Source organism: Oncorhynchus masou, chromosome 13 (genome assembly GCF_036934945.1).
Source record: "Oncorhynchus masou masou isolate Uvic2021 chromosome 13, UVic_Omas_1.1, whole genome shotgun sequence".
NCBI lineage: Eukaryota > Metazoa > Chordata > Actinopteri > Salmoniformes > Salmonidae > Oncorhynchus > Oncorhynchus masou.
The window spans coordinates 14,863,751-14,877,906 of record NC_088224.1 but is presented as its reverse complement, the minus strand read 5'-3'; the positions used below and the strand labels follow the sequence as shown (position 1 = coordinate 14,877,906).

The 14,156-nt window shown below is 46.4% G+C and overlaps 1 protein-coding gene across 1 annotated transcript in view; it reads right to left on the bottom strand.

Annotated features, from left to right (window-relative positions):
- LOC135553269 (elongator complex protein 2-like) overlaps positions 1-14,156 on the bottom strand; it is a 65,838-nt gene that overhangs the window by 29,303 nt on the left and 22,379 nt on the right. Inside the window, 4 exon segments of the mRNA XM_064985442.1 lie at positions 7,380-7,558; positions 9,910-10,008; positions 10,110-10,179; positions 10,549-10,740. Coding sequence (XP_064841514.1) covers positions 7,380-7,558; positions 9,910-10,008; positions 10,110-10,179; positions 10,549-10,740 — 540 coding nt within the window.

Below are 14,156 nucleotides of genomic sequence, written 5' to 3'. Positions count from 1 at the left end.
GACCCCGCAACGTCAGTAGCCTACGGTAGACCCCGCAACGTCAGTAGCCAACAGGAGACTCAACGTCAGTAGCCTACGGTAGACCCCGCAACGTCAGTAGCCAACAGGAGACTCGCAACGTTCAGTAGCCAACAGGAGACTCGCAACGTCAGTAGCCTACGGTAGACTCGCAACGTCAGTAGCCAACAGGAGACTCGCAACGTTCAGTAACCAACAGGAGACTCGCAACGCCAGTAGCCAACAGGAGACTCGCAACATCAGTAGCCTACGGTAGACCCCGCAACGTCAGTAGCCTACGGTAGACTCGCAACGTCAGTAGCCAACAGGAGACTCGCAACGTTCAGTAGCCTACGGTAGACTCGCAACGTCAGTAGCCAACAGGAGACTCGCAACGTTCAGTAACCAACAGGAGACTCGCAACGTTCAGTAACCAACAGGAGACTCGCAACGTCAGTAGCCTACAGTAGACCAACGCTCGCAACGTCAGTAGCCTACAGGAGACCCCGCAGTAGCCAACAGGAGACGTCAGTAGCCTACAGTAGACCAACAGGAGACTCGCAACATCAGTAGCCTACAGTAGACCCCGCAACGTCAGTAGCCTACAGGAGACTCGCAACGTCAGTAGCCAACAGGAGACTCGCAACGTCAGTAGCCAACAGTAGACCCCGCAACGTCAGTAGCCTACAGGAGACCCCGCAACGTCTGTAGCCTACAGGAGACTCGCAACGTCAGTAGCCAACAGGAGACTGGCAACATCAGTAGCCTACAGGAGACTCGCAACGTAGACCAACAGGAGACTCGCAACGTCAGTAGCCTACAGGAGACTAGACCCAGGAGACTCGCAACGTCAGTAGCCTACAGGAGACTCGCAACGTCAGTAGCCTACAGTCAGTAGCCTACAGGAGACTCGCACGTCCGTAGCCAACAGGAGACTCGCGACATCAGTAGCCTACAAGAGTAGACCAGCAGCGGAGACTCTGTAGCCTACAGGAGACTCACAACGTCAGTAGCCTACAGTAGCCAACAGGACCCCGCAGTAGCCAACAGTCAGTAGCCAACAGGAGACTCCGCAACGTCAGTAGCCAACAGGAGACTCGCAACATCAGTAGCCAACAGGAGACTCCTCAGTAGCGGAGACTCAGTAGCCTACAGGAGACTAGACCCCTACAGGAGACGTCAGTAGCCTAGAGGAGACCCCGCAACGTCAGTAGCCAACAGGAGACTCGTCAGACCAACAGGAGACTCAACGTTCAGTAACCAACAGTAGCCTACAGTAGACCCCGCAACGTCAGTAGCCTACAGGAGACTAGTAGCCAACAGGAGGTCAGTAGCCAACAGTAGACCCCGCAACGTCAGTAGCCTACAGGAGACCCCGCAACGCTGTAGCCTACAGGAGACTAGTAGCCTACAGGAGACTCGCAACGTCAGTAGCCTACAGGAGACTCGCAACGCCAGTAGCCAACAGGAGACTGGCAACATCAGTAGCCTACAGGAGACTCACAACGTCAGTAGCCTACAGTAGACCCGCAACGTCAGTAGCCTACAGGAGACTCGCAACGTCAGTAGCCTACAGATCAGTAGCCCAGGAGACTCGCAACGTCAGTAGCCTACAGGAGACCCGTCAGTAGCCTACAGGAGACTCGCAACGTCAGTAGCCAACAGGAGACCCGACATCAGTAGCGTCGTCAGTAGCCTACAGGAGACTCGCAACGTCAGTAGCCAACAGGAGACTCGCAACGTCAGTAGCCAGGAGACCAACGTCAGTAGCCAACAGGAGACACGCAGTAGCCAACAGGAGACTCGCAACGTCAGTAGCCAACAGGAGACTCGCAACGTCAGTAGCCAACAGGAGACTCGCAACGTCAGTAGCCAACAGGAGACTCGCAACGTCAGTAGCCAACAGGAGACTCGCAACGTCAGTAGCCTACAGGAGACGTCAGTAGCCTACGGTAGACCAACAGGAGACGCAACATCAGTAGCCAACAGGAGACTCGCAAGTAACCAACAGTCAGTAGCCTACAGTAGACCCCGCAACGTCAGTAGCCTACAGGAGACTCACAACGTCAGTAGCCAACAGTAGACCCAACGTCAGTAGCGTCAGTAGCCTACAGTAGACCCCCGCAACGTCTGTAGCCTACAGTAGACCCCGCAACGTCAGTAGCCTACAGGAGACTCGCAACGTCAGTAGCCTACAGTAGACCCCGCAACGTCAGTAGCCTACAGGAGACCCCGCAACGTCTGTAGCCTACAGTAGACCCCGCAACGTCAGTAGCCAACAGGAGACTCACAACGTCAGTAGCCTACAGTAGACCCCGCAACGTCAGTAGCCTACAGGAGACCCCGCAACGTCAGTAGCCAACAGGAGACTCCGCAACGTCAGTAGCCTACAGTAGACCCCGCAACGTCAGTAGCCTACAGGAGACTCACAACGTCAGTAGCCTACAGTAGACCCCGCATCAGTAGCCTTAGACCCCGCAACATTAAAAAAGCCTACAGTATTAACGGCTCCCAGCTTTTAAATTAAATGTTCCGGTACAGTATAGATGACTTTCGTTCCCGGTTCTGATTCCTTTATTTGTTAAAACAATTTAGCCTACAGTACCGCAGGTTTAGCCAACAGGAGACTCACATTAGCCTACAGTTCCCGGAACCAGTTCCAACCCCTGCTAATAAAGTACCCCGCAACGTCAAGCGGAGACTGCTCAGTTGCTACAGTCACAGAGTAGCCAGAGGAGACTCTTGGCATTCTGACATCCAACTTGTCAGCCTACTACCTTAGACCCCGCATGTAGCCTACAGTAGACCCCGCAGCGTCAGTAGCCACCCCGCAGCGTCAGTAGCCAACAGTCTCACACTGTCAGTAGACCCCGCCGTCAGTAGCCTAGGAGACATCTCAAGAGAGCCATGTCAGTAGCCTGGAGAGAGGGAGAGAGAGAGAGACCCCGAGCGTCAGTAGAGAGGAGAGAGAGAGAGAGACCCCGAAGTCAGAGCCAACAGGAGAGAGAGCCTAAGTAGAGAGTCAGTAGCCTAGGAGACTCGAGTCAGAGCCTAAGGAGACCCCGCAGAGACAGTAGACCCCGCAACGTCAGTAGCCAACAGGAGACTCACAACGTCAGTAGACAGAGAGAGTCAGTAGAAGGAGAGCCTAGTAGACCCCTAACGAGTAGCCTAGAGACCCCGGAGAGTAGCCTACAGGAGACCCCGAGAGAGAGCCAAGGAGAGAAGGAGAGAGAGAGAGGAGAGCCTACAGAGACCCCGCAACGTCAGTAGCCTAGAGAAGGAGAGCCAGAGGAGACTCACAACGAGAGCCTATAGTAGACCCCGCAGGTCAGTAGAGAGAGAGAGTAGAGGAGAGCCTACAGAGACCCCGGAGTAGAGAGACCCCGCAGGAGAGCCTACAGAGACCCCAAGGAGAGCCTACAGTAGACCCCGCAACGAGAGAACAGAGACCCCGAGAAGGAGAGAGAGACCCCGCAGGTCAGAGAGTAGACCCCGCAGGAGTAGCCTAGAGAAGGAGAGTAGCCTAGACCCAGGAGAGTAGCCTACAGTAGACCCCGAGTAGCCTACGGAGAGAGAGACGGTAGAGAACGTCAGTAGAGAGAGAGAAGGAGAGAGAGTTGCAGAGAGAAAAAACCTACACTCAATCCCTCCGATGTCAGACCAGTAGAAGGAGAAGCTCTCCCGATCTCTCTCAGAATGAGAGAGGTTTCAAGACTAGTCATTCAACTGAGAGAGGAGGGCTCCGCAGGAACTCTCTCTCCCTCTGCTCTCATCCTTCTAGAGGAGAACCATCAGAGAGATCTCCGGACGCTTGATTGAGAGGAGGTGGCGTGGCGAGAATCTGTCTCCTCGGCGACCACTGGAGTCCCCCAGAGATTCTCGCTAGGAGAAGTCACTTGGCTCTGTCACATGGTCTCTCCTATCATTGCTATGCAGACGAGAGAGAGGTGGCGAAGGAGAGAGGATGACGGATCACCACCTCAAGCTGAACCTCGGCAAGAGGAGCTGCTCTTCCTCCCGGGAAGGAGCCCGTTCCAGATCTCGCCATCACGGGAGAGAGAAGAAGGAGGAGACCCTGGAACTAACATCAGAGGTTCAAGGAGGAAGAGGTCCTAGAGACTTGTCATCTCCCGTCTGGAGAGAGCCAGAACTCATCCAGAGAGCCCGTCTGGTGTTCCAACCTTCCCAAGAGAGAGGCTTCCAGAAGAAGAGAGACCATGAGAGCTGTGAGGGGAAGAGAGAGAGAAGGAGGGCACTGATCCACCTCTGGCCTGCTCGCCTCCCTACCACTGAGAAGGAAGAGAGAGAAAACTGGAAGGAGAGAGGAAGGAGTCAGGAGACACCTGAAGGAGAGAGATTTAGAGACTATTGTAAAGTGGCTGTTCCACTGATGAGAAGGTGAATTCACCAATTTGAAGATAAGAGAAATGACTTAAATGAAATGAGAAATGTCTGAGACAGTAGACCCCGCAACGTCAGAGAAGGAGGAGAGAAGGAGAGAGAGAAGGAGAGAGGGAGAGAAGGAGAGCCTAGAGACCCGCAGAAAGAGAGGATGAGAGAGAGAAATTAAATGAGTATAGATGAGAGAAAACAATTTATGGAGTTAGAACCAGAACCCCTGAAGGAGAGAGAGAAGGAGAGAGACACTACCTTACATGAAGGACTGTCAGACGCCAGACAGAGAGTCCATACCTGGAGAGAGAGGGAAGGAGAGAGAGGAGAGAGAGAAGGAGAGAGAGAAGGAGAGAGAGAAGGAGAGAGAGAAGGAGAGAGAGAAGGAGAGAAGATGAAAAAGAGAGAGAGCAGAGGGGAGGGAGTGAAGAGGAGTGATGAGAGCTTAGTCACCAGATAAGACTGTGATAAAGGACAAGTGGTCAAACTTGAAGTACAAACAATCCTCCTGAAAGCTTTAAAATGGCGCATCTTAGAATCACGCTTCCGGTGTCAGAGCTGCCAGGCTGTAAACAGGGAAGTTTACATACACCTTAGCCAAAGTCATTTAAACTCTGTTTTTTTTATACAATTCCTGACATTTAATCCTAGTAAAAATTCCTTGTCTTAGGTCAGTTAGGATCACCACTTTATTTTAAGAATGTGAAATGTCTGAATAATAGCAGAGAGAATGATTTACTTCAGCTTTTATTTTTTTCATCACATTCCTAGTGGGTCAGAAGTTTACATACACTCAATTAGTATTTCAGTATTTGGTAGCATTGCTTAAAAATTGTTTAACTTTGGTCAAACGTTTCGGGTGGCCCTCCACAAGCTTCCCACAATAAGTTGGGTGAATTTTGGCCCATTCTTCCTGACAGAGCTGGTGTAACTGAGTAAGGTTTGTTGGCCTCCTTGCTTGCACACGTTTTTTCAGTTCTGCCCACAACTTTGGAAGTATGCTTGGTGTCATTGTCCATTTGGAAGACCCATTTGCGACCAAGCTTTAACTTCCTGACTGATGTCTTGAGATATTGCTTCAATATATCCACATAATTTTCCAGCCTCATGATGCCATCTATTTTATGAAGTGCACCAGTCCCTCCTGCAGCAAAACACCCCCACAACTTGATGCTGCCACCCGTGCTTCACGGTTGGGATGGTGTTCTCCGGCTTGCAAGCCTCCCCCTTTTTCCACCAAACATAACGATGGTCATTATGGTCAAACAGTTCTATTTTTGTTTCATCAGACCAGAGGACATTTCTCCAACAAGTATGATCTTTGTCCCCATGTGCAGTTTCAAACTGTAGTCTGGCTTTTTAATGGCAGTTTTGGAGCAGTGGCTTCTTCCTTACTGAGCGGCATTTAGGACTTGTTTTACCGTGGATATAGATACTTTTGTACCCGTTTCCTTCAGCATCTTCACAAGGTCCTTTGCTGTTGTTCTGGGATTGATTTGTACTTTTCGCACCAAAGTACGTTAATCTCTAGAAGACAGAACACGTCTCCTTCCTGAACGGTATGACGGCTGCGTGGTCCCATGGTGTTTATACTTGCGTACTGTTGTTTGTACAGATGAATGTGGTACCTTCAGGCATTTGGAAATTGATGCCAAGGATGAACCAGACTTGTGGAGGTCTACAATTTTCTTCTCAGGTCTTGGCTGATTTCTTTTGATGTTCCCATGATGTCAAGAGGCACTGAGTTTGAAGGTAGGCCTTGAAATACATACACAGGTATACCTCCAATTGACTCAAATTATCAGAAGCTTCTGAAGCCATGACACCATTTTCTGGAATTTTCCAAGCTGTTTAAAGGCAGTCAACTTAGTGTATGTAAACTTCTGACCCACTGGAATTGTGATACAGTGAATTATAAGTGAAATAATCTGACTGTAAACAATTGTTGGAAAAATGACTTGTGTCATGCACAAAGTAGATGTCCCAACTGACTTGCCAAAACTATAGGTTGTTAACAAGAAATTTGTGGAGTTGTTGAAAAACGAGTTTTAATGACTCCCACCTAAGTGTATGTAAACTTCCGACTTCAACTGTAGGGACTAGGGTGCCATTTGGGACTCAGCCAGAGAGCGGAAGGTTTTCTAGCTGGAATTATGTAGATTCTACTCACACAGGCTGCAAAGGTTAAGAAGACACAGATGATACCTTACTGGTAAAGCACGCTAGAGCTAGACTGTGGAATTAAACAGTGACGTACGGTACTCCAGAACAGCAGACTGCAGGGCACACAAGAGCGCAGAAACATCTCATCCTCTCAACCTACCAAACCTTCTAAACATTTCATATTCAGAAATATACTCAGAATAGAAACCCTACCACAGAATCAAAAATATGACGGCACATGAATTTTAATGTTGCTATTACGCGTTCAATTATACAATGCATTCCTTGTCAAATGGGAGTAAGAAAAGTGCTATTCAAAAACACAATGGCAGTACTTGCAGTAAATGTCACAGCTGTATGTCATGTTAATGCAGGACTGACTGGTAAATAGATTTAACATTGGCAACAAATGGAGGCGATATATTTTCTTGGGCAGAGAAGAGGCTCATGGGGAAATCTGCATTCTGATTGGTGGGGAGGTCTTTGGCTGGCTCTGAACGGGGTTTAGAAATATTTTCAGACCCATTAATCCTCACAGGAGGCGAAACAAACCATAACCTGTTATTTGTCTATAAATATGCAAAATGCGTTGGAATCGTGTCGCATGGAAAATGGATGCTGCACACTAAAGGTTGAAATCATAGATGCCTTGTGTGCATTCCTAGAAAGCAGGAAACAGTGCTGAAACGTTTTCTGACAAGTCTGATTCTGTAGTTGATGAAGTGTGTGCAAAAGTGGTACTCTAACATTAGCTGCCTTTACACATGCAGCCCAATTCTGATATTTGGCAAAACAGCTGATCCGATTGGTCAAAATACCAATTAGTGGAAAAAGATCAGAATTGGGATGCCTGTGTAAATATAGCCATTGAGACCGAAAGTGTGTTCGTGCGTGTATGTGTGAAGATGGCATGAAAGGACTGTTGAATGATCATGGGACACTAACAGTTTTTGGACCTCAGGCCATAGTGTGTTTTGAAGGAGGTGGTCCTCTGGCGGTGGCTCTGTGGACACACACACATACAAAATTACAAAGAAAGTCAATTTCAAAATAATTACATAACTACTGTATTTAACGTATTCAACATTCACCCTAATGGGAACCATTTTCCAATTGACTAAAATGAAGATTGTATCTATGTAGAGATTGTATCTACGTCGCTGGCATTTATGATTTTCTTGTGTAACAACCTTAATGTTAAGCAGGGAGGGAGAGAGGGAGGGAGAGCGAGAGGGAGAGAGGGAGAGAGAGAGAGTGGGAGGGAGGGAGAAAGAGAGAAAGCGAGAAAGAAAGAAAGAGAGAGAGGGAGGGAGTGAGTGACGAGAGGGAGAGAATTAAAGAAGAGACACTGGAGACATGAAACAGAATGGAGAACAGAATTGACCGCCTCAAGACAATGTTCTCTCTCGGATTCTTCACAGCGCTCATCGTTAGCATTTAGCTCCAATACCTAAGCCTCAGTTTGCTATTTCTGAAAAGCCATTTTGTAACAACGCCTCTTTATCTCCCAATTTTCAACGGCTGTTAGCTTTGAGGGGTGCTGCGAAATGAGAATCAAATGTACCCCTTCTCTCATTCTCCACCCATGCCAAGACAACTTCACTATCTACTCCTGCAGACACAGTGTGTATCCCAAATGGCACCCTATTCCCTATGGGCCTTGGTCAAAAGTAGTGCACTATGTAAGGGATAGGGTGTCATTTGGGACGCGTAAACTTACACAACCCTTAGTCTCCTTCATTACACATGACATGTAAAGCCTCGTTCCCTCTCGTTGTTATTTGTCCCAGGCTTCCTGTTTCTCCCAAATGGTTCCTTCCCTTAATCCTCTCTAGTAGTTAATCAGAGACATGGCATTACTCTGTTAACTGATTATTCTGTTGACAACACACTATTGTGTTGACAACTCATTATTGTGTTGACAACTCATTATTGTGTAAACTCATTATTGTGTTAACGACTCATTATTCCGTCCACCTCATTTCCCTCTCCACGTAGAACTGTACATGCAGACACACATAGCCCTGTAGCCTAGTCATCGATATTATAACTTCGCTCTGCGCACACACACACAAACGAGTCATTAATATCCTAACTCTGTAATCCTATAAGACGTCATTGTAATGATGATCTCAAGACTATAAGGAGATTTTTACAATCACAATGAATGACAACGCATGACAGTGTTTGACTAGAGGCAAGGCACCCAAAGCTCCCCATCCCTTGATTCTCTTTCATTGTGGATTTATTCCTCCTGTTATTTTTTCCTCTTATTTTCCTTCTTTCTTTTCTCTGCATTGTTGGGAAGGGTCCGTAAGTAAGCACTTCACTGTTAGTCTACACCTGTTGTTTACAAATCATGTGACAAATACAATTAGATCTGTCTCTCATCTTCCTCTCGCTAACCCTCCGTCCGTCTTTACACTCTCGCTCTCTCCCCCAGTCTCACCACCCTCCCCCAGTCTCACCCCCCTCCCTCAGCCTCACCCCCCCCCGTATCGCCCTCCATCTCTTTCTCACTCCCCTCGCCCTCATCCCACCACCCTTCTCTTCCTGCGCTGCTTCTCATCCTTATTTAGTAATTACATGTCTCCAGGTGCTCCGATTCATTCCGCTCTTCTAAAATGCAGGCATGGAGAACAGAGCATAGCAGAGCAGAATAGTGCAGAGTAGAAAAGAGCAGAACATAGCAGAACAGAGCATTAAAGAACAGAGCATTAAAGAACAGAGCAGAAGAGCAGAGCAGAACAGAACATTAAAGAGCAGAGCAGAGCATTAAAGAAGAGCAGAACAGAGCAGAGCATTAAATAATAGAGCAGAACAGAGCATTAAAGAACAGAGCAGAACAGAGCATTAAAAAAGAGCAGAACAGAACAGAGCATTAAAGAAGAGCAGAACAGAGCAGAGCATTAAAGAATAGAGCAGAATAGAGCAGAATAGAGCAGAGCATTAAAGAATAGAGCAGAATAGAGCAGAGCATTAAAGAACAGAGCAGAGCATTAAAGAACAGAGCAGAGCACTAAAGAACAGAGCAGAGCATTAAAGAACAGAGCAGAGCATTAAAGACCAGTGCAGAGCATTAAAGAACAGAGCAGAGGCATCTAGTAAATAGTCAGTCACGAAGGCTGGATATCATTGTCCCTTAAAGGAATAAACAGAAATATGGAGAGTGAAGGAGAGATGGGCTGCACTGACTGAGGCCATGTAGAAAGTAGGTTTATCCCATCCCAATAAAAAACAGTATTAAGGTTTATGTAGGTATTATGTATTGTGGGAGCCATGCCTCAGACAGATTGCGGCTGTTAAATGGGTCTAATATTGTAATAGGGATGTTAAGTTTTCAGTATACAATACCATTAAGGGTGAGCGGGTGGAAGTAGGACTCTTGGTATCGGTCAGAAACACTGTTGAACCCGGTTCCCTCCTCTTCATTGGTCTTGGGAGTAAGATCACCTGTCAATCAAAAGAAGAAACTATCAGAATCAGCCAGATGTAACGAGACATTGATGGTTATGTGCAGATAGACCAAGTTTAGGATGGACTTGGAGCCGTACCTTGAAACACAGCCTTGTTGGAGAGACCTAGGGCAGGGGTACTGGCCCCTTCTGGTTGATCTACAGTGTCCTGGAAAGAGAAACAGACATACCCACACACATACAGGGGAGAGGGGTCAAAGGGGAATTTCAAAGCTCTAGGCTCTTTCCCAGTTCATTACACCTCGAGTCCTCACATCCTTTTCCCTTGCCTACTTCTCAAAACGCAATGGAGAAGAAGGCCCGAGGGGAGGGATCTTCTCCAATATGGTTGATGGGGAGGCATAGACATAGGATGCGAGGAATCATGGAAGGACGAATTGAGATTGAGGCCAACAGTAGCCATTGGGGGTGATGTAGGAAGCAACTGGCGTTGATTGACACACTGCTCAAACAATAACAAAACAGAATGTTGGTACTTCGACCAACAGCAAAGCAGGATTTAGGAACTACTACTCACACTGGAGGCCAGCAGTTTCACCAGAGGCGTGCCAGAGATATTTGCAAAGTTCTCCACAAAGTTGCGGGGGGCGCGGAACACCCGGAGGACCTTCTCGTCGGCCCCGGAGACGTACTGGAAGCGGCCCACCATGGCCAGACACTGCATGTCATAGCCGTGGATCTGGGGGCGAGAGATCTCGTGCCAGGTAGGCTGTAGTTAAGACACAGGGGACAGAGGGGAAAGGCTACTGAAGACATACTGAGATACAGTTAGCGATCTCGTTCCAGGTGGGCTGTGGGAAGGGGAAAGAGATACACTACATGACCAAAAGTATGTGGACACCTGCTCGTCTAACATCTTATTCCAAAATCATGGAGTTGGTTCCCCCTTTGCTGCTATAACAGCCTCCACTCTTCTTGGAAGGCTTTCCACTAGATGTTGGAACATTGCTGCGGGTACTTGCTTCCATTCAGTCACAAGTGTATAAGTGAGGTCGGGCACTGATGTTGGGCGATTAGTCCTGGCTCGTAGTCGGCGTTCCAATTAATCCCAAAGGTGTTCGATGGGGTTGAGATCAGGGCTCTGTGGAGGCCAGTCAAGTTCTGATCTCGACAAACCATTTCCCTATGGACCTCACTTTGTGAACAGGGACATTGTCATGCTGAAACAGGAAAGAGCTTTCCCCAAACTGTTTCCGCAAAGTTGGAAGGACAGAATCGTCTAAAATATGTCATTGTATGCTGTAGCGTTAAGATGTATCCTTCACTAGAACTAAGTGGCCAAGCCATAAGACTCCTGAACATCTAATCAAATGGTTACCCAGACTATTTGCATTGCCCCCCCCCTCTTTTACACCGCTGGTAATCTGTTATTATCTATGCAGAGTCACTTTAATAACTCCACATGTCCATATTCCCTCAATTACCTCGACTAACCGATGCCCCCTGTACATTGACTCTGTACTGGTACCCCCTTTATATAGTCTCGCTATTGTTATTTTACTGCTGCTGTTTAATTACTTGTTACTTTAAACTGCATTGTTCTTTAGGGCTTGTCAGTAAGCATGTCACAGTAAGTTCTACTACACCTGTTGTATTCGGCGCATGTGACTAATACAATTTGATTTGAAAACCATGAAAAACAGCTCCAGAACATTATTCCTCCTCTACAAAACTTTACAGTTGGCACTATGCATTGGGGCAGGTAGCGTTCTCCTGGCATTCGCTCAACCCAGATACGTCCTTCATCCAGATCGTGAAGCATGAATCATAATTCATCATTCTACTGCCAATGTTTGTCTATGGAGATTGTAGGACTGTGTGCGTGATTTTATGTGGCTGAAATAGCCAAATGCACTAATTTGAAGGGGTGTTCACATATTTTTTTTGTATATACAGTGCCTTCGGAAAGCGTTAAGATCCCTTGACCTTTTCCACATTTTGTAACGTTACAGCCTTATTCTAAAATTGATTAAATATATTTAAAAGATCCTCAGGAAACTGACAGGTTCTGAGTTCTAAAACTTGAAAATATGAAATATCCTTAACTATATCAGATGGAGAGAGGGGAATGTAGAACGTTTACATTCTGTCGGAATATGTTATCGTTGGACATCAGGAATCCTATGGGGAGGAGTGAGGGATTTGGGCCAAGGTCAGGTCAGATGAAGTGAGGAAGAACAGAAATCACTAAGGTTCTGGATAGCAATATAGGTGTATTGGCTGATGTGTAAGGAGGGGCTCAGCATAGGAGAAAGGGTTCAATATCAGTGCTTGTGTGAATATCAAATCAAATGCATTTATAAAGCCCTTCTTACATCAGCTGATATATCAAAGTGCTGTACAGAAACCAAGCCTAAAACCCCAAACAGCAAGCAATGCAGGTGTAGAAGCAGGCCCCCTAGAAAGGCCAAAACCTAGGAAGAAACCTAGAGAGGAACCAGGATATGAGGGTGGCCAGTCCTCTTCTGGCTGTGCCGGGTGGAGATTATAATAGAACATAGCCAAGATGTTCGTCTTATGCAGCTGTATGACCTAGCGGGTGAATAAACTTGGTTTGAGCTTTACTAAGAGTTTTTTCCTCTGTTTATTTAGAACTTAACAGACCTAAACACAATACCTCATAATGACTAAGTGAAAACTTTTATTTTTTTTATTTAAAAAATGTATTAAAAACAAAAAATACCGTATTTACATAAGAACCTTCGCTATGAGACTTGAAATTGAGCTCAGGTGCATCCTGTTTCTATTGATCGTCCTTGAGATGTTTCTACAACTTGATTGAGTCCACCTGTGGTAAATTAAATTGATTGGATATGATTTGGAAAGGCACACACATATCTATAAGGTCAAAGCAAAAACCAAGCCTTGAGGTCAAAAGGAATTGTCCTTCGAGCTCCTAGACAGGATTGTGTGAAGGCACAGATCTGGGGAAAGGCACCAAAACATTTCCGAAGCATTGAAGGTCCCCAAGATCGCATTGGCCTCCATCATTCTTAACTGGAAGAAGTTTGGAACCACCAAGACCCTTCCTAGAGCTGGCCGCCCGACCAAACTGAGCAATCGGGGAAGAAGGGCCTTGGTCCGGGGGGTGACCAAGATCCTACTTTTTGAATGCCTAGCTCAGAATGACCTTTCCAAAAGTTGTTTATATAGAGATCAGTCCTTTCGGGAGCCAAGATAATTTATTTAGAAATCCCATCATTGGATGTTTTGGTAGTTGGGTTTCCAAAGGGACACCATAGGCCAGCATAGATGACCTAAGTTGAAAATATCAAAAAAAGGAGTTGCCTGTTGTAATAATATTTGGAAGATAAAATGCACAACGCAGGGGACGAGAGGGCTAGGATTAATGATCAATAGGAGTTGGTTTTCAGTTCAACATCTGTTTAGGATCTGTGGGATGTCAGTCATGAACTCAGAGCTACGTGTTCTACGTGGGCCACGTTTTCATTGGTCTGTACATTGAGTCTGGAGTGGGATACTTGTTATTTGGCCAGTGGCCAAGTTGTCTGGCAAGGACCTCTGATTTGTCAACCCCAGGCGCGGGTGGGGGGTTATAAGTGGCACCCTGTCCTTTATTCAGTGTGGAAAAGCTGAGAACAGAGGAGACTGAACATCTGACTCCAAGCATAACATCTTGATTTGTCCTCTCTGAATAAACCTATTTTTCTCTCCCTGATTTTCTTTAGAGTTTGTGTTACTGAAAATAACAGAGATTATTATTATTATCTCGATAACAGCATTTTCGGCAGTTAAATGCAACAAAACATTATTTGTAAAAAGCAATCTATTAATATGATTTTTAAACTATAATTTGTTTACAAGCATGATAGCTATACTTTTAGTTTGTTTGACCCAGCTTGTTTGCCTTAAGCAAATCAGCGTTAATCACTGGTAATGAGTATGCATCTTTCAAATCTTGGAAAGTTCTCAAACTATTTCTGTCCATGATATCGGTAGGGTTACGTATTCCACATCTGGACTATTGGATGCAAAAGGCCGCCCTCCAGATGGCAAGGTATTATTGTGAAATATTGGAGTATGGGTATGCCATTTTGATTCCCAGTTAATGTTTTTCAATTTGCAGTAAACAGAAATTGTGTGAGCAATAATAGGACCAAAGCG